This window comes from Panthera onca, chromosome A1 (genome assembly GCF_046562875.1).
Source record: "Panthera onca isolate mPanOnc1 chromosome A1, mPanOnc1 haplotype 2, whole genome shotgun sequence".
In the NCBI taxonomy this organism is placed as follows: domain Eukaryota; kingdom Metazoa; phylum Chordata; class Mammalia; order Carnivora; family Felidae; genus Panthera; species Panthera onca.
The window spans coordinates 59599835-59620446 of record NC_138339.1 but is presented as its reverse complement, the minus strand read 5'-3'; the positions used below and the strand labels follow the sequence as shown (position 1 = coordinate 59620446).

General features: G+C 43.3%; 1 protein-coding gene across 3 annotated transcripts in view; it reads left to right on the top strand.

Moving 5' to 3' along the window:
* The window catches only part of SLIT3 (slit guidance ligand 3), a 687161-nt gene that overhangs the window by 118363 nt on the left and 548186 nt on the right, over nt 1-20612 (top strand). For all 3 annotated transcript variants that reach the window (XM_078446678.2, XM_060634984.3, XM_060634985.3), the window contains exon 2: nt 17339-17410. In XM_078446678.2, the coding sequence (XP_078302804.2) occupies nt 17339-17410 (72 nt within the window). The remainder of the gene's footprint in view (nt 1-17338; nt 17411-20612) is intronic.

Sequence of the window (20612 nt, the reverse complement as noted above, 5' to 3'; positions counted from 1 at the left end):
GTAATATTAGCTGTAATCAGAGCCACCATATTGCTGAACTCCTGGGTAACTATGCACATTATGTCCTTCAGGGGTGCCATTCTCACTGTATGCTCTTGAACAGCATCTCCTGAAGTTGTGCAAGCAGCAGGAGTGGTGATAATAAGAGTAAAGGGATGTTGAGCGTTTATGGGCTGGGCATTGTCCTGTCCTCTTGATATGCATACACTAGATTAATTCTCAACCCATGAAGAGGACATTGCGATTGTCTTCATTTTACAGATAGAGAAATGGAGGCACAGAGAATTTAAATAACTCCCTGCATCATGATACTAAGTCAGCCACGGTGCAGAATAAGCTTCAGTCCAACCCTGGTGCCCATACTTAAGCATTATGCATCACCCTCCATGTTAATATTGTGGTTTTTATTCTTCTGGTTATTGTGAATGCTGCCTGTCTTAGCTCAGGATGCTATAACAAAATGCCATAGACAGGATGGCTTAAACAACAGACTTTTATTTCCCATAGTTGTGGAGGCTGAAAATCTGAAATCGGGGTACAAACACGATTGAGTTCTGGTGAAAGCTGTCTTCCTGGCTTGGGTATGGCTGCCTTCTCTCTTCCTCACATGTGGAAGAGAGTGGTCTGATGTCTCTTCCTCTTCTTATAAGGGCACTCATCTCCTCATGGGGCTCTACTCTCACGACCTCATCTAAACATAATTACCTTCCAAGGCACCCCCTCCAAACATCATCACACTGGGGATTAGGACTTTAACAGAAGAATTTGGGGGAGACACATTCAGTTATAACACTGATATTTCCTTGTTTTCAAACCTGCCAGACTTTGTAAGCTCCTAGATCAGGGGTCAGCAAAAATTCTCTGTAAAGTACATATTTAGGCCCTTGGTACCAGTCTCAATAGCAGCTACTCAACTCTGCCCGTGTAGCACGAAAGCAGCCACAGACAGTCTATAAACAGATGAGTGTGGCTGTGTTCCAGAAAAACTGTATTTATGGGTACTGAAATTTGAATTTCATATATTTTTATGTGTCGTGAAATATTATTCTTCTTTTGATTTTTCAACCATTTAAAAATATAGAAGCCATTCTTAGTTCATGGGCCATACAAAAACAGGCAGTGGGCTTGATTTGGCCTGTGGGCCATAGCTTGCTGACCTCCATCCCAGAGTACAGGGATTTGGAAGGTTATGTATTTATTTTAATCCATGGCTTCCCAGGATCTCTCTTGATCCTGACCCTCAGTTTCCACCCATAAATGCTGATTGAACGAATTACTGCATAGTAGGCTCTCTGAGGTATACTAGATGATTCTGGGATACTGATTTTCGGAAAATGAGTAAAAAGTTCCCTTTACTCAAAGCAAGGGATGGAAATCCAGTCTTTGTCACAATTGCTAGAAGACGGCAGGAGCCTCCCTTCAGGGATTTTTGTAGAACAGCGAAAAGAGAATTTTTTTTTTTTTCTGCATGAAGTGTAGAGATTTATTCTTCGCAAATAGACCTACAGAATGTGATTCGTAATAGGAAACAGATTTTCCCCTGAAGATAAATGGAATGTCCCCCACCTCCCAAACTGAGAAGAGAATTGTTTCCTCTTTACAAAGGAAACAAATTGGATTCTCAAAGGAATCATCAGAGAAGTTTTAAAAATTGTCATAATAAGCAAGATATGGTTTCATGAATGATGAAAGGGATATTTGCCTCTTTGGGTCTGGACATGCAGGACTGGTTGGAGAATCAGATGAGCCCTTCTCTCTCCCAACCTAGCTCTTGTCCCTAGGCATTTTATTGGTGCCAGATGCAGGAAAGTGGCTCCCACCTGACTGGGGTTGGTGGGTCCATCACTGCCCCGCTGGTGTACTATAAAGGTATCCTCTTCCTTTCTAGCTCTTCTTCTTTAGCACACTATTAAAGAAGGTCCTTATTCCTCAGCCAAGCTTCCTGTTAGCTACATTCATTTTGGTCCATGGGAGAAGGCATTACAAATGGGAGACTTGAGATGAGCCTGGTGTGTATGTGGGGTATGGGGGCGGGGGGGCAGTGGGTGGTATGGAGAACCTGCCTAGATAGATGAGCTCTTTGGGCTACATTTCAAGGCAGCCAGGGCACAAGGCTGAGGCCTCTTGTCTTGCTGAGAGCAGAGAAGCACAATGATGCTTTTGGTTATGGATGCCAAGAGTTGGTACACAAGTAAGAGTGGCTGGGTGAGGGAGGAGCTAGTCATTTGATCCAAAAGCCTTAATTTTCCCATTCTTTGCTGGATCCTGGAGATGTACAGGAGACTCCCACACAACCCTTGCCCTCTGGTTGTTCATGGTAAAGTAGACAGATATAATTCGTTTAATTCCTTCAATTCCTTGTGATGTAGGAGAGCAGAGAGCAGGGAGCCCTGACAATCTAGCCTGCCTTCCAAAATCATTACTTCGTGGATAATACTTAGATGTGCCAACTGGGGGATGTTGCATAACCTCTAGGGAGCTCAGTTTTCTGTAAAACAGGGCCAATAATAGTACCCACCTCTTAGAATTTCTGTGGGAACTCAAAGGAGATGAACAGTACCTGACACATAGTGATAAATCAACACATGCCAAACTATTATTATTATTGTTTATTATTATTATTATGCTTTCCAGCAGTTATACTTTCCAACATTTGTACAACTCTTTTAATTTATCAGGCCCTTTATCTTGAATATTTTATCATCTTGAAAGCCTGCTAAGGTTCAGTAGGTGCTATTAACCCCATCCTCACATGAGCAGAGCTGCTTGCCCCAACCACACAGTTATACTGTGTCGTGATCCCCGATGGTACAGCTTCAGCTCTGTGCCGTTCTGCTTTCTTGCAGGGGTACGGGGCCATGTCAGCCTGATGGGTGATTCCAGATAGGTGAGAAGTATTCTCTGCTCTCAAGGAGCTTATAGTCTAGTTGAGATTTGAAGAGCCTTGTTCTAGGAAGTAGAGAGTCCACATACAAGTAGAAGCCACTTTTGCTGTCTCCAGCAAGAGAAAGCAGGCCAGAAATGGACTGGCCAAGAGTCCTCTAATGGAACCATCAGATGACACCCAGAATCTTCTTGTGCTGAACCTGCAAAGACCTGTCTCTGATTTCCTGCATGTCACTCGGCAAATTCCCTCCATGTGTGAAATGAGCAATGGAGCCAACTCTCTGGTAGATGGTGTTAGCTCCAAGTTGCATCACATTCCACCCCCTCCTCCTTCGCAACAGACCTTAACATTATTCTGTGATTACTTCGCATCATCCTTCCCAAATGTGCATCAAATTAAAGAGTTATTAGGGCATGGCAGGACATGTTTATGGGGAAGAATTTCCTTTAAAGTCACAGCTCAGCCTGAACTCACTTTATTAGTGTTTATACAAAGTATGTAGTCTGTTCCAATGCAATCCATGTTTATATTCCTGTAGCAATCATTGCATTCCTGGGGCTGCTCCTTCCTGTTTTCTTAAAGTGATTACTGCACCTATATTAAAAGTTAATAGTGTGTGTGCTCTATGGCTGTTGGGTTAGGAGATGTGCATCATTTGGAGAATGACACTTAACCATGACATGTCCTCCAAATGGTATAAGCTTTGAAGTGTTTGCCGCCCAAGTGGACAAGAAGGGACATTCCTTAAGAACAAGGACATTGTGAACAGTCAGGCCCCTTGGGAGTACTTCCTTTGTCACTCACCTCTGTTGTGGGTTTTTGTGACTGTAGCTAGGATGACCACTTGTGCTGAATTGCTTAGAACAGTCCTAATTTCTGCCTCTTTGCCTGAAATAATCATTAATGGCATCTCCTTTGATTCACGAAAGCATTCAAGTTTGGATGAGAAATTATATGATCACTCTAGTTCTAACTGGTGATCAGATTTACTGGTACAAGTGAAATACTGATACTGAATTTGGATCTCAAGTCATTGTCAATGAAAGACAAATGTAACTCAGTTAAAAATGTCAATAAAGAGCTAGGTTCAGATCACTCAGCCATTCAACAAATGTTTATTTGTGCTTTTTATATGTCAGACATTGTGCAGGACCCTGGAGATTCAAACATAAGTAAGATACAGCCCCAACTCCCACAAAGTTGGAGTTTACTGGTTTAGCTAAAATTGTGGGTATGTTAAGGAAACTCTCTGATCAGACCATTTCATTTTGCCTTTCACCCCTCAGGACTCTATTTTTTGCAAGTTGATTGATTGCTAAGTTCTCAGGCACTGACATCTAACTGTCTGAATATAAATGCCCTTGGTGTACTTACCAGCTTGTGATCATAGATAAGGGTCATAATCTCCCTGTGCCTCCATTTGTTCATTCATAAAATGGGACTAATAATAGCACCAGCCTTGAAGGCTGGTTGTAAGGATTACAAGAGGCACTGAATGTGAAGTACTTAGAATAGTGCTTAGTACATGGTCAACACCCAGCACACATTGGCTCTTGCATAATAATTACTCCACAAATATTTATTTAGACTCTAATGTGGGCTGGCTGCAGCTTTCCTACCTCTGTTGACTAGAACTTAGGTGGCCTTCTTAAAAACATAATTTAAGGTAATGTGTGTTAATGGAGTCCAAAGCCTGTGAGAATTTTCATGGGTGAGAATTCAGGGTCAGTGAGATTCTGACCCTGGGGATCAACCAGTTTATTTTCCTCCTTTCAAAGGTTGGGGGCAGGTAGCTTTTCCAAAATCATGCTATGGGTTAGAAACAGAGCACAGAGAAAAATCATGGATACTTAGCTTCTTAGGCCTTTCTTTCCCACTCTGCCAAACTCCCATGTGTATCAGTCAGTACGGACAAGACTATGTTGCAGAAACAAATCCAGATTAGCAGTGGCAAAACACAATAATATTGTATTACTTTCTTATATCAGAGTCTAGTGTAGTTGGTCTTGGTAGTAGGCTGTGACCATCTTGTCACTCAGGAACCCAGGTTCCTTCCATCACAGGACACTATCATTTTTGAGACATGGCCTACACATGTCAAAGAAGACAAGAGAAGGGAAGAGAGTATAATGTGAAGGATGTTTTATAGCCTTGCCTGGAAATGGCTTGTATCACTTTCATCCACATTTCTTCAATCAGAAATCAGTCAGGTGGTCCCACCTAGATATAAGGGGTGCCCAGAAATTTAATCTTGCTGTTTACCTAGGAGGAAAACAGAATTGTTTGGTGAACACATAGCATTGTTCCTGCCATATCATGTGCCTTACATTTCTTGCCACATTTTCAAAGGCTGATCCCAATCTCTTCTGAGATTTCTGTTTCATAATTTCCAGCGATTTGTGGAGCCTTTCACAGATGCCCTCCTCTATAGGGTAGAGAGGGGTTTTAAGAATGGGCCTTCTGGGAAGAATTTGGAAGGTTTGAGATTTCTGGACATGTAGTCATTACCTGGAGGTTACTGCTCAGAAAGAAAGAAATTGTCATATGTCATTGTAGGAAGAATTGGGGAAGGATTTATTCTTTTGTTTGTTTCTGAGAGTCAGGACTGGGATGCCCTGGGGTGTGTCATGAAGGGAGAGATAATCCCTCTGGATGTTTTATTGAAGGGTGTGCTTGAGTGGACTAGGAAGATCTGGGAAGAGAGCTGTGGATTGGAGTATGCGTGCCTTTGAGTTTAGTTCAGCACTGAGGTCTCACTAACCTATTCTCCATCTTCCTTTGCTCATGTTTTGTACGAATAATAATCAACAAATTAATGACAATGTTTACATATTGGGTATTTACTAGATGACCGGTCCTGTGCTAAATCACTTTCTCATCTCATTTAATCCTCACAACATCCTAGGAAATAGGTACTGTTATTATACCCATTTTACAGATGAGAAAACAGAAACTTAGGGATGAGTTTGCCTAAAATCATTACCACTGTCTGGTAAAATTTGAGCCCAGGCTGTCTGATTCTAGTGCCTGCTTCCTTAAGCATTATGCTCTGGAGCAGGGAGAAGGATCTCAAACTGCAGTGCCTGTAAGGGCCAAGCAGGTGGCATAAGTGAGGAAGCAGATGAATGAGAGTCCATACCTTATCCAAAATGGGCACTTGCCTCTTAGCTATAGTTTCCGGTGGCCATGAGAGCCCAGTGGGTCAGATCACCTGATTTTTTGGAGACAATCTAGAATTCCAGATTTGTATGTGAAATGCTTCCAAATTGGCAATTAATTAATAAATGTTAAAAGTATATCAAGGGCCAGACTAAACATGTCTGCAGGCCAGAATTGGCCCATGGGCTACCAGTTTACAAGTTCTACTCTACTGCCTCCAGCAAAGAGCTAGATATGCCCCCTGTATGCCCTTTCCTGCTGGAGCATGAAGCTGAACAGAGCAAGACAGGGGCCAGCCGGGAGCCCTTCTGCTGCAGGGAGAGGAAGAGCAGAGACCCATGCTTGCCCGTCCTCCTTGTAAGGCCCTCACCACCCCCACATCCAACCATCCAGGTTGCCCCTCTCTCTGGCTCCTCTCCTCCCTGCAGGTAGCTGTCTGTATAGCACTGGCTGCAAACTTCTGCAGGTGTAAAATTATATATGCGAGAGTGTTGCCAAGTCAGAAATTCAGCCCAGGGAGGCTTAGTTCCCAAACAACTGAGGTAGTGTGAAGCCAGTTTTTTAAATCAAATTCAGTCATTTCTCTCCCGAATGCGTGTATGTGTTTTTAAACTTGTATGTAGTTATGTAACTGATGAGGATGAAGTGAAAAAGTCAGAAAATAAATCAGTAATGTCTCTGTTGTACAGGTTGGGGGGGGGGGCGGGTAGCATGAAGGGGAAGCTCTGTGAGGGTGATCCACAGTGAAATGTGGCCACGTATGACCTAGTGGGGTGGTGATTTGATGGTTCTTGAACACATACTGTTTCCTCTCCTCTATCATGAAAGATGAATGGATGGCTGGGGAGAGAAAGCAAAGAAAGAAAGACACATATAAGCATAGGGCCATCTGAGCAGATTCTAAGAACTGCCCTTGGGCTTATCAAAGTACATCTTCCTTTGGCCAGATTTCCAGGTCTTAGATGGCTTTAGCTCTGCTGGTCACTTTAGCCATGAGAAAAGTCCTATTTCAGCCAGGCCACTTTTTCCAACATTTTGCGGGGGAGAGAGGGAAGGGTGCGTGAGTAATACATATTTATTGCAGAAAACATTGGCAGTCCTAAGAAGCAAAATGTAAAATATTTAAGAAAAAAAACAACAAAACTCTTCACCCCAGCATCCAGAGAACACTAGTGTACATTTCTCTGAGTGTCTCCAAGGGACCTCACTTCATCCAAGGTGTCTGGGAGGAAGTGAGGGGAGTGTGATATGTGGTTTTGGCTCCCACAGAGCATCACAGTCCTTTGGGAGACGAGACAAACACACAGGAAACAGGCAGCACACACGAGGTGGAAGGAAATGTGATGAAAGGCCAAAATGGATTGTGCAGAGGCTAAATGATGCAGAAGTTCAGAAGTTCAGAGAAGGGAGAGTCAGTGTGGGATGGAGAGGCTGGGAAAGCTGCAGAGAAGAGGCTTGGGGGGGCCTTGCAAAGCCTGAAGAGAAGCCATATGTTTCCCGAGGTGGCCAAACCAAAGTACCACAAACTGAGTGGCTTAAATCAACAGAAACACATTCTGTCACACTTCTGGGGGCTAAGAGTCCAAAATCAAGGAATCGGTATGGCCGTGCTCACTCTGAAGTGTATAGCGGGGGGATCCTTCCTTGCCTGTTCCTAGCTTCTGGTCCTTGGTGGTCCTTGGCATCCACTGACCTGCGGCTGCCTCACTCCAGCTCCTGCCTCTGGTGTTTGTTCCTGTCCTCCCTGTGTTTGTCCTGTTGTCTTGTGAAGACTCTAGGCATATTGGATTGGGGCCACCCTAATGGCTTCATTTGAAACTAACTCCATCTGCAAAGACCCTATTTCCAGATAAGGTCACATTTACAGGTATTGGCAGTTAGGACTTCAACATATCTTTTGAGTAGACATAGTGGTAGGATTTGGAGGGAGAAAGGATGTTGAGGGCTTTCGAGGCCAGCAGATAGCAGGGACGTATGTGTTGATAGAGTGCCTCACAGAGTCCCAGATCTGTAAGATGTTCAGTAAAGGTTTGTGGACTGAAAGAAGAAAGAATTAAACGTGACAGGCTGAGGATAGCCATGATGCCCACCTGGCTGCAGTGCTGCTGCACTGTGAGAGACATTGGCATCTTGGGGACACAAATCTGGTTGTGGGGGTAGGTTTAATGTCAGGGGAAAGAGCCGAGGGCTGTTAAACCAGTTGCTTCCCTGCTTGACCTCTTCTGTGGTTCTGAGTGCTGAAAGCATGCAGGCTGCCCCATGGATGCTCCACAGCCTGGGTGCCCCCTGCCTCTGTGACCCCATTTGGTATCTGCTCCAGTCACTCCCATTCTGCTCCAGTCACCTGACCTTTCTGTTGCTTAGACCCTCCAAATGCTTGCTCTACTCAGGGCCGTTGTGATTCTGTTCCTGTATTTGGAAATATCTCCCTTCAGCCTCTCCCTTCACCTGGCTCCTCCTTTCCCTTCAGGTCTCAGACCAAATGTCTCTACCAAAGAGAGGCCCCTCCCACCACCCTTGCTAGAGCCTTCACTTCCTCTCATGCTTACTTTCATTCTCTTAGCCTCACCCTGAAATGATTTTCGGATATTTATTTTTTGTAACCTGTAGTTCTGTCGTTTATTCATGGTTGCCTGTGGCCCCCTGTGTTAGTTTTCTGTTGCTGTGTAACAGTCTTACCACAGACTTGGTCGCTTGAAACAACTCCTGTTTATCACCTTACAGTTCACCAGAGGCTTCTGCTTCAAGATCTCACAAAGCTGTTAGTTGGGGAATGTGGTCTCATCTGAAGGCTGAACTGGGATGGAACCACTTCTAAGCTCTTTATGTTGTTAGCAGAATTGCAGTCTGTTAGACTGAAGACTTCAGACTCTTGGTGGTTGTCCTCAGTTCCTCCTTGGTTCTTTTGTGGGGACTTCCCTTATAGTTCCTTGTCATATGGGCCTCCCTAATATGGCCACTTGCTGATCACAGGTAATAAGAGTAAAGGTCCTCTAGCAAGATGGGCATTATACTTGTATGTAATATAATCACAGAAGTGACATCCTGTCACTTTGCCGTGTTATATTGGTGAGAAGCAAATAAGTAGGTCCTGCTTTGCTCAAGGAGAAGGGATTACATACGGGTACTAGGAGACAGGGATCATGTAACCTACCCTATAGTCTATCTGCCATGATTACTAAGAGAATAAAGTTCCCAGAAGGGAACTATTTTTGTTGTTGTTCAACACACTGTCCCTAGTCATAAGTACAGTACCAGGTCCAAAGTAGGTGTGTAATAAAGGCCTATTGTAGGAATAAAAGAAGGATGAAGGGAAGGACAGAAAGAGGGATCGAGGGATGGAGGAAGGAAGGAAGGAACAAATGGAGGGAAGAAGGAAGGAAAGATGGAGAGAAGGAATGTCCTGCTTTCTCCTGTAACATGCTTTAACAGCCCAACAAATCTGCTTGCAGTTATCCTCAGGTAATGCCTCTAGGCTTTTATACGTGCTCTTTCCTTTACCTAGAATCCTTTTCCTCCCTCTCACATAGTCCTATGCCAGCCAACCTGGCCATGGCCAACTCATCCTTGAAGTCTCGATTAAAACATCACCTTTTCCTGGAAGCTCTTCCTGAACCTTAAAACATGATTTTTCTATACTCTCCCATAAGCTTTTGTTTATACCTCTGGCACAGTATAGAACAGGAGTCTGTAAACTGTAGCTTCCAGACCAAACCTGGCCTTCAGCCTGTTTTGTAAATAAAGTTTTACTGGAGCACAGCCATACCCATTAGTTTGTGTATTGTCTATGGCTGCTTTCATGCTACACAACTGAGTTGAATAGTTGTGATAATAAATATGGCTGGAAAAACCTAAATTATTTACTATCTGGCCCTTTACAGACAGAGTTAATCAACACTTAGTGTAGACTGTTTAGCACAGCCTGTGGTAATTGATCCTTTCCATTTTTCCTACTAAACTCTGAGTTGCTTAAGGTCAGAGACCATACCAGTCTTGTTTACACCTGCATCTCAACATTTAATATAGTAGCTGAAACTTAAGGGTTAAGACAGTTTATTGAATGAATGAATGAATGATGTATCATATCAGTCAGAAAAAGAAAACCGGTAGAAAAACTCAAATTAGAATTATTCCAGAAAGGTTGATTTATAAAGGGACTATTTCAGAAACTGGGTGTGGCTCAGGGAACCAGGACTAGAAGCAGTAGGGCTGTTACCGCCCCTGAGCCAGAAGAGATGAGAGGAGGCAAAATGTTCTGGAACCAGGAAGAGGTCAGTCATGAAGAGGAACCGTGACATTTGGTGGAGACAGTAGCTAACCTGGATGACCTCTCAGGGAGGGAAGCAGGAGAATAAATACACTGTCCTCACTCTGTTCCCTTCCTCTATCTGCTGCTCAACTCAAAGCGAAATAAGACACAAGAGCCAGCCCTGTAATGTGGTCCAATCAGGTTAGTTTCCCAGGGTAGAGAGTGAATAATTGAAACTGAGGTTAGAGCCCCTCCACTAAGTTATTCTGGTTTGGTTGGAACCTGTTCTTTGCTAGTGTAAACAAGGGGTCAGGCTGGACCACAAGACATCTTAATTCTGCCCCCCCCCCACCCCTTACCACTTTCCTAATCCCCAGATTCGGCTTTGGGATCTGGAATGTGAATGCATCACACCGTCTGAAGGCTTGTTCAGAAGCTTGTTTTCCTTGTCCTCAGACACTCCACTTCTCTGTGATTCCTATCATGGCCCTTGCTGTCACCACCCCATCACAATGCACTTGCTTCCCATCTGCTCCAGGTCTTCTGAGCTCCTGTTCTCACAGCAGTCTCAAATCTTTGATTGTTCACTCTCCATGGAATCGAAACCACATCTCTTAACATCTAAATTTTGCATATTCTTACATTGTTCTCTAAGTAGCTTGCAAGTCTCAGTTCATCTCCTCAACGAGACTCTAAGCTGAGGGCAAAGTCTAAGCCATATTTTTTAAGGCCACTTGGTTCTGGGCCCCCAAAACACAAGAGTTATAGATCACAAAATTATTAAGACTTTATACGTTATGTTGTCCAGTTTCCTACCCATCACAGTACATCATGTCTGGCGTGAGTTAACTACTAATCTCTGCTTATATACTCCTGTAAGAGGGAATTAATTCACTGTGAGGTAACCCTTCCAAGTTCACCTTATACTGAGATCTTCTTTCCTGAAACCCAGAAAGCAGCACTCTGTAGATACTTGTTGTGCAGGGGCAGATGGTCTTATCTGAACTGATGGTATGTTCTCTAACTCTGTACATTGTACCATCACACAGAAACATCTTTTTTTGACACCAGTCCTAACTTCTACCTCTGCATCCTCTTCCAACAAGTTGTTGGCTGTGAGTGAAAAATTAACCACCCCAAATGCTGTTTAGAAAGTGTTTCCTCACACAGTTTATCTCTTGAGCCTTAGAGCTGGTGTTCTTGGTCATATTTTATAAAAGTCTCAACAACAATACCAACAACTGGGGTTCAACAGATTTAAGTGATGTTCCCAAAGTCACACAGCTAAGAAGGAAGAGGGGACTCAAATCTACATCTTCTGGGTTTGGTGTTGAAGCCCTTTTCTCCACACTATGCTATTTTACTGGAGGTTGTTTTTACTGCTTCCTCTTCCCAGATGTGCCATGGCAAAAAGAATGTTTTGCTGGAATGCCGCAGAATGAATCAAAAGAAGGATGTGAATATACATATGCCAAGTTAGGGACAGTAGTCTGCCCTAGAACATTTTTGTTTCATTTTTTCCAGTGTTGTTCTGAATTCCTTGCCCTCCCTACCCCACCCAAGGTGTCAAGCAGATGTGAAAATACCACAAAGCTGCGACTCATAGCATTGGTTTGTGATTCACTGATTGGGATGGGGGAAAATAATGCTGGAGATTACCATGGTGATGCCTGTTTATGGAGGCAGTATGGTAGATGATGAGCATCATGGCAGAAACCAGACATGGGCAAAAACAGCAAGATAGCACTCCCCCCTGGAGTTTGCAGAGGGGCTCAGCACTCCCACTGGCCCAGACCTCACTGGAAGACAGAAGAGGAAATGGGCTCTGTTGGCTGGAGAGGGGAGCAGCCAAACCACCAGGAGTGCCCTTTGCTTTCTTCAATATGGGATGGGAAATTCTACTCTGTACTGCTCTGTTCTATTTATTTATTCATTTATTCATTCATTCATTTTTCTTCCTGCCAGAAGTTCACCTGATGCAGTAGAAAATGCTTAGACTCTAGATGTAGATGGACAGCATGATGTGATTTAAAACAAAACAAAACAAAACAAAACAAAAACACAAAAAACACTTGTCTTCTGCATTCAGAGAGCCCAAATTCACATCCTAGCCTTTGCCCCTTACTGGTTGTGTGACCTCATGGCAAGTTGCTCTGTTGGTAAAATCTAAGCTAGACTGGTGTTGGAAGAGAGGATGCTTCAGCTTCCTCATGTGAAAAATGGGGTAATAATAGTACCTACCACATATGATTGCTGTCTGGGATAAGAGAGAATGAACATACAGTTTTTAGCACAGTGTCTGGTGCAGAGTTTGGGCCCCAAAACATCAGCTTTTGTTAATTCGTATCTTCAGTATTTTTATCTTGAAGGAAGATCGTAACACTTATGTTTCAGAAACTGTTGCAAAGAAAAAGGAAAAAAAAAAAAGATGGAAAGTTCCTGACTCAAAGATACTGCATTTGTCCATGTAGACTGCTATAACGAATAGGCCCCAAATTTCAGAGGCTTAAGAATTATTTATTGAATGTGTATTATGAATGTGAATTATTATTTATTGAATGAGTTTTATGTGGGTAAATGGAGAGACAGGGGAGGGAGGGTCTCTATTCTGTGAAGTCATTCAGGGACTCAGGTTCTTTCTGTCTGCCAGTCTTGGAGTCCTCCACTGGATTTACTGAATTCAGCCCAAGATGAAGGAAGAGAAAGAGCATGGAGGACTGAGCAAGAAGTGTTATGGGTCAGGCCTGAAGGCAGCACATATTGCCTCTGCCCACGTAATAGTGAGAACTCAGTCACATGGTTGCACCTACCTGCCAGAGAAGCTGACAAATGTACACTATCTGTGTGTACCAGACAGGGAAAATGGTTCGGTGGACAGCTTGCCAGGCTCTGTTCAATGAATGGTACCCACTATTGTGATTACTAATAATACACCAGGGTGATTCTCATGGTGTCCTAAGGCCCACTTGGTGGGATGGACAACCTTAATTACACAGTCTTTACTCCTGAGAACCAGAGAGGAGGGCCAATTCTCACTTCATTCCTAGGATGACAGGGTATCTTTGGCCCCTTGTGATCCATCCTTGACCATATGACAGGACTGAGGATCTCAAGAGTGGCAGTCAGGGGCAGAAAGGACATGCCTTTGAGAGTTATCTGAAGGGCATTCCATTGTTAATGGTAAATTAAATATTCAGAAAATGTCTTTCTCTTCCTTTCTCTTCCATATCTGTATTGTGCCAAATGACTCATTTCAGAACTTAATGGCTTAAGACACAGGACTCACTTTAGTTTTCTTCCTCATAGTGTCTGTGGGCAGGAATTCAAGTGTACTTCAGCTAGGTGATCTGGCTCAGGATTTCTCATAAGTCCTACCCAGATGGTGGCTGGAGCTAAAATCTCAAAGGTGTTTGCACTTACGTGCCTGACCTCCAGGCTGGAAAGAATCAAACAGCCAGGGTGGAACCACCAGGGCTCCTTCAGCACCTCTCTGTCTCTCTCTGTATTCTCTTTCTGGTCTTCTTATGTGGCCTTAACCAGTGGCGACTCTAGGTCTTCTGGTCTTCCAACGTGACAGCTGAGGACTCTCATGCAAGTGCTCTGAAAGAGAGCCAGGCAGTCACTTCTTACCTCTTTTAAGCCAGTTTCAGAAATTCCACATCATTCCTACCCCAGGCTTGTCTAAGCAGTCATGAGGCCCGCTCAGGTTCAAGGGAGAGGGACACAGACTGTACATGTCCATGGCAGGTTTGTCAAAGAAACAACTTGCAGACATGTTTTCCTGCCACCCCAAGTCCCTACCCCTCATCTAGAACCATAGTGGCTTCCCATCTCATGAGCAGGCTTGCAGCTGGTTTGGAACTCATGCTAGGTAGGCTAAGATATACTAATTCCCTCAGAGGCCAAAGCTGAAGGCTAAGAAATCTGGCTAAAGTTCCAGAGCAGCCTGGACTGGGACGGGGGGGGGGGGGGGGTGCTGGGGGAGCGATGGGCACATGAGGTACTGCAGCCTCTTCTCAGTGTCCATTTAATGAATTCTTATGTTCAGCCAAGCATGCTGGCAGTCTAGTTTGTGTTTCTTGCCATTCGAAGGTTGCAAGTAGGAGGGGCTGAAATAGAGCATGGAGGCTCAGCGAAGTTAAGTAAAATACTGAAACTCACCCAGCTGGGAGTGGGGGGGATGGGGAAGAGATTTGAACCCTGACCTGTGCCACTTCAAAGCCCATGAACGTGTTCCCTGACCTCCTCCCTGGCAGTCAGAAGGATATGGAAATAGGTGTCATAGAAATGTGAGAGAGAGGCAGCGTGAGGGGCCTGCTGGTAGTGCCATCCTACCACTTATTGGTCACAAAATGCACCCCTCTTTCATCTGTAGGAAGATAGTCTCTTGGGGATCCCAGGATTCATCTGTAGGCACAGAGTTTGAGGTGCTGCAGGCAGCAGCTCTTGGTGCACTGAAATTTCAGAGTGGAAGTGGGGGGGTACAGGTAAGAGGGATGCAATTCAACTAATTACAGTAGCAGTAGCTGCCACGATTGAGTCTTTAACAAGTGCCAGATAAGCACTGGGATAAGCAGTGCATACGTATCATCTCATTTGACCTTCCTAAAAGCTCTGGAGGTTGAGGTGATTACCCTCATTCTGTGGATGGAATAGCTGAGCCTCAGAGATGAAGTGAACTACCGGTAGGTCACTCACTAGGTGGCAGGGCAGGGAGTCAAACTCAGGGCTGCTTGCTTCTGAAGCTCCGCCTCCCAAACATGGACTATGGGCCTGGGGCAACCCTATGACCCGTCCCTGCTGAAATCCTCAATGTTTCAGCAGAGCACACTATGTGCCCCTTCACATAATAAATATTAATTGAAAATATTGGTGCGATAGCCACCAGCACAAGCTGCTAAGATATCATGCTGTGTCCTGGTAATTAAACCCTGAGATGCATTGTCATATCTGCAATTTTCAGTGTCCCCAAACATCAGTCCCAACTGAGACTGGAGGTGAGAAGAATACTTAGAGTGAGGAAAAGCATGAGATTCCTGTCTATGTGCTCGTTTCTAACCCTCACACGAGCAACTTTCTTCATTTTCCTGTGTAATTCTTGCTCTTCCTTTTACCAGCACTCCACTACATCTGAAAAGACTGTATACTGCCTCACTCCATCACAGGCTGGCTAAGAAACAACTTGGTTGCTATTTTTGGTAGTGGAAAACTGGATGAGGAAGGGAGGTGGTTCCCAGGTGAGGTTACCCAAGGACTCACTTGATTTTTATTTTTGATATTATTTTCAATACCAGGAGAATAATCCCTCCTCATACCAAGTATGAGAATCTGAAGATTGTGTCTCCATTCCCTTTATGCAGCTGTAGAGCTCCCAAGTCCCTCTGAGGCATGACTGATGGATGGCAACTTTAGGACCTGGATAGGTAAACCAAAGAAATAGTGAGCGTGTGCGTGGGGATCTGTCATGGGGAAAATGGCCTCTTAGTTCCTGAATGTTCAGGAAGGAGCAAAGTCATTTTACAAATACCTTGTTGAGGGGTGCCTGGGTGGTTCCGTCAGTCAGGTGTCTGACTTTGGCTCAGTTCATGATCTCACGGTCATGAGTTTGAGCCCCACATTGGGCTCTGTGCTTATAGCTCAGAGCCTGGAGCCTGCTTTGGATTCTATGTCTCCCTCAGTCTCTGCCCCTCCCCCACTCACGCTCTGTCTCCATCTCTTTCTCTTTCAAAAGTAAATAAAATATTTTTAAAAAATCTTGAAAACAAAACAAAACAAAACAAATACCTTGTTGAAACTACAGTGTGGCCAAAACCTGAAAAGTTTCTCAAAAAGGCATAGTAGATAGGAATTAATCACTCAGTATCTATTATTAAAAATTGTAACATATTATTCCTGGTCTTACTTGTTTATTTATTTTTGCATCTAATCTTCTTAGATAATTTTAGTAAACATATAATATATATATATATTATATATATAATATATATATAATATATAATATGTAATATATATATATTATTATATATATAATATATGTAATTTATATATATATATATATATAACTTGTTCATAGGTTCATTTTTGACTTTGGTTTTCTCTAACCCTGGTGTCCTAATACCCATGGTACCCTTTTTCGCCAACACAAATATCACCATGATGCTTTCAGTTCTTCCATGGCAAGTTCTTCTCTTTGGGACCATTTTTGCAGGAGCAATCCATGTAGCTGCCTTTACCTAATGTATGAGATTAGTAAAATTACCTCCACTCTCTGCCAGGCACATACTTTCTATATTGGGGTATGGAGTTAAATGAGATATTATCTTTGTCCTCAGGGACTTTACAAACTAGCTGGAAAATAAATAGTTACCTAGGTAGGTACCAAAGTCAGTCGAGATTCTTTTGTTTTCAAGTCGTAGAAAATTCAACTCAAACTGTTTAAAGATAATAGGGATATGGGATAGACGGGCTCGTGTGATTTTGAAATACAGAAGTATTTGGCTTCAGCATGGGTAGGTCCAGATACTCATAAGATAGCACCAGGAATCAGTCTCTCTTTATCTTTTGACTCTGGAAAACTCTCTCTTCATAGTGGCAAGTTGGCTTTTGGCAGTGCTGAACAGCTTGGAAACCTAGTGGGGAGAGAGCTGTTAGAAATTTGAGTCATGTACGCATTTCTGAAACAATTCCTGTGGTCAGAGGGAGTGAAGATGCTTATAAGCCTAGCCTGGAGCTGGGAAGAGGGGCAAGCCTCACTTATGTGACATGATCTGAGAGTTGGGGGAGGGGACTTCCAAAGAAAAGTTGTTACCCAAAGAAGGGGCAACAGAAGCCAGGAAGCTAAATATAACAGGGCTCTACTACATATATAATGGATGGCTTATTCCATACAGTATCCTTAAGTTGGTTGGGCATGCTCAGGGGATGACATTAATCATTGGAATTACCTTTTCCTTGACAAGCAGCATTCCTTCAAGACTGTCTGGGTTGAATAGACCATAAACGTAACCTGCAAAAATCTGACCTAGATCTGCTCTCCATTGCAGTGACCTGGACAGAAATAATATTACCAGGATTACCAAGATGGACTTCGCTGGACTCAAGAACCTCCGGGTCTTGTAAGTAACGCATGGCTCTCCAGTGCATTTCATTTTCAACTCTTAGGCCTTGTGAAAATGTTCTGCTGCCCTGACATCACACCGTATGCACTAGGTGACAGGACTTACCATTCTGCAGCAGAAAGCACTTCATTAGTGTACCCAGGTTTTCACAGGTATCTCATTCTGTGTCTCCATGCTGCTGGCTAGGCTAGACCGATGGAAGAAGTCAATTCCAGTGACAGGGAAAACAGAGGGCTATTCACAAATAAATCAAAAGGCCCAGCTTCTAGGATGACAGCAATGTCAGGTTGACTGACCATGCTACTCTTCCATAGAGATTATAATTTCTTCTCCAGCCTGTGCATTAAAAGAGCAATCAGAACAAAAGTTATTTATGCTGTTGCCTAATGGAGAGGAGGAGAGGAGGGAGGGGGAGAGTCAGACAGGGTCAGAGCCCTTGTTATACACCCACAGCTGTATAGACAGGTAGCAAAATCTGGGACGGGTATTGGTGCAAAAGGGGAGCAAGGATATCAGGTTTCCTTGCTAAATATTGAACACTTTAACCCATCCCTAAATCTGTCAGTGGTAAGAATGTGCCTAAAGGCTTGTCTATTGGCAAGTCTTGGACATTTAGAGGTATAGGAGAGGAGCAATTGGAGCCTCTTTCCTACTTTATTCAGAGGTTGATTTTGACCCATAAGTGTGGCTCCAGACCTGGAGCACCGTTTGGGCAATCTGGCCACTGCCTTGGTGTTTGTTGTGTTATGGAATTGTGGATGGCAAATGTCTACTAGAAGCAGCGGCTAAAGTCTTGGTATCTGAAGCCACCTCCTTTTTACCAATAGCCCTTTGTAATACAATGAATTTTGTGGTAGGGACAGGAAGCACCAGGGTCTGGTCCTGCATCAGAATTAACTGCCCATGGGATCTTAGGTGAATCACTGTACCTCTGTGGGCTTCAGTTTTCTTGTGTGTAAGATGAGGAATGGCTAGTATACTAGTTTGCTAAGGCTGCTGTAACAAAGTACCACACACTGGGTGGCTTAAACAATAAAACTTATCACCTCACAGTTTCTGAGGCCTGAAATCCAAAACCAAGGTGTCAGCGGGTTTGGTTTCCTTTTGAGGGCTGAGAGAGGGTGGGGATCTGATCTAGGCCCCCCTTCTAGCTTCTGGTGGCCTTGGGAATCCCTGGTTTCTAGATAATTGTCTTCTTGCTGAGTCTCTCACATTTTCTTCCTTCTATGCAGGTCTCTGGTTTACATTTTCTGTTTTTATAAGGACACCAGTCAGATTAGAGCCCACTCTAATAACCACAATTTCAACTTATTTACAATTTCACCTGAATTACCTCAGTGAGGACCTTATCTCCAAATAAGGTCACATTATGATAGCCTGGAGGTTAGGACATCAACATATGAATTTGGGGGGCATAAGTTCTTCTGACTCTTATAATTGTGCATTTAATGCTTTATGGTTTTAACATTTTCATGTAGTCTATTTATTCTCACTGCAACCTGTGGAATATTACTTGTGCTACGTTGTTTTCCTGATTGAGAAGTAGATAGTACTGGGGTGCCTGGATGGCTCAGTCGGTTGAGCGTCCAACTTCCACTCAGGTCACGATCTCACGGTCGTTGAGTTTGAGCCCCATGTTGTGCTCTGAGCTGACAGCCCAGAGCCTGGAGCCTGTTTCGGATTCTGTCTCCCTCTCTCTGTGCCTCTGCCCCCATTCATGCTCTGTCTGTCTCTCTCTGTCTCAAAAATAAACATTAAAACAATTTTTTTAATTTAAAAAAAAATTTAGAAAAGAGAAGTAGATAGTAGTAATGATGGTGATGACAACCAATGTATATATGGTACCTTTCACAGACCAAGCTCTGTGTTATGTGGTTATTAACTCCTCTCTGCCCAGGAGAAATAAGGGGCATAGTTGGTTTAGTTGTCCCAGCTTCACATGGCAGGTAACCATGTGGAAGAGAAATCAGAACCCTGAACATGTTCTTTCTGACCTCTGTGCAGAGCTGCTGTCCATTTACATTATAGAAATTTTAGAAAACCAAGAAGAAACAGCCTACCCATTTTGTAAATGCAGCCCTGATGTGCAAGTAAGTTGCTTATGTGAGTTTCCCTGAACACCAGTGTGTGGGGGCACTAGGATCTGAATGTCAGGCCTCCAGATAACAGATGTTTTCCCCTTGATGTGTTCTCCAGTCTGTGACATGTTCGCGCTCCTCTCACCATCCTCTGGGTGGGAGTGGTGGGGGATGGGGAGAGAAGGTGGAGGGCAGAAGGGGGAGACTCCACCCTCTGCCCAGTCTTTCTTTTGTCCTGAGGAGTCACATGTCTGTGAAATGACCAGCAGCTCTCACAAGATGTATGTGGGTCAGAACTGAGACTGGGACAGGTTGAGGGAATTCTATGGCTCAGTTTCAGGGTAATTTTATTGAAGAAATAGAGGTAGTAAACTCCTGATTCCAGGTCATTTGACAGCTTAAAGAACAAACATGTAACTTCTGTTTCCATTTCTGCCCCCTGTATCTGTTAGAGATTTCCTTTTATATAAGTCAGAAATTTTGCCTAATGTTTCATTTTCTAACCAAGTTAGCAAAGAAAACCCTTTGATTTTGTTACCATTACATCAGAAGACTAATAAAAATTCCAATTTCCATATCTGCTCTCTACAAATAAGAAAGTTTAAAATAATCACAAAAGATCGTATTAATATCTTCTGTATGGTCTACAGCATTTCTTTGACTCCAGTTTATCTTTTGTTTAATTGGCACGTTCTTCTTATTTTGATAACCAATGCCAAAACACTGCCCCTCCCCTGCTTTATAGACACTGTTAATATACTGTGTTTCATTACCTTCCTTATCAACTCAAAGACAATTCCATTCAAGTGGCCCTTTATTACTGTGAAAGAATCTGCTAGGTGGGATAGCTGAAATGCTTTCTAACACCAGTAAAATACCCAGACATTTAAACCATATTTTCCCTCACTCTATTCTTTTCAGCTGAGTAACCTAGACAACTATCTTTTTTGAAAAGCTTTCATCACACCTTAGCACATTCCCTATATCTGTTTCTTATTTACAATTTATAGTGAAGCCAGAAAAGACTCAATAGTCCTGAATAATTTGAGTTTGCCACCTATTTCCATGCAGAACTGTTAATACAGTGCAGGTGAATGGGCAAAAACAGATAAAATGGAGAT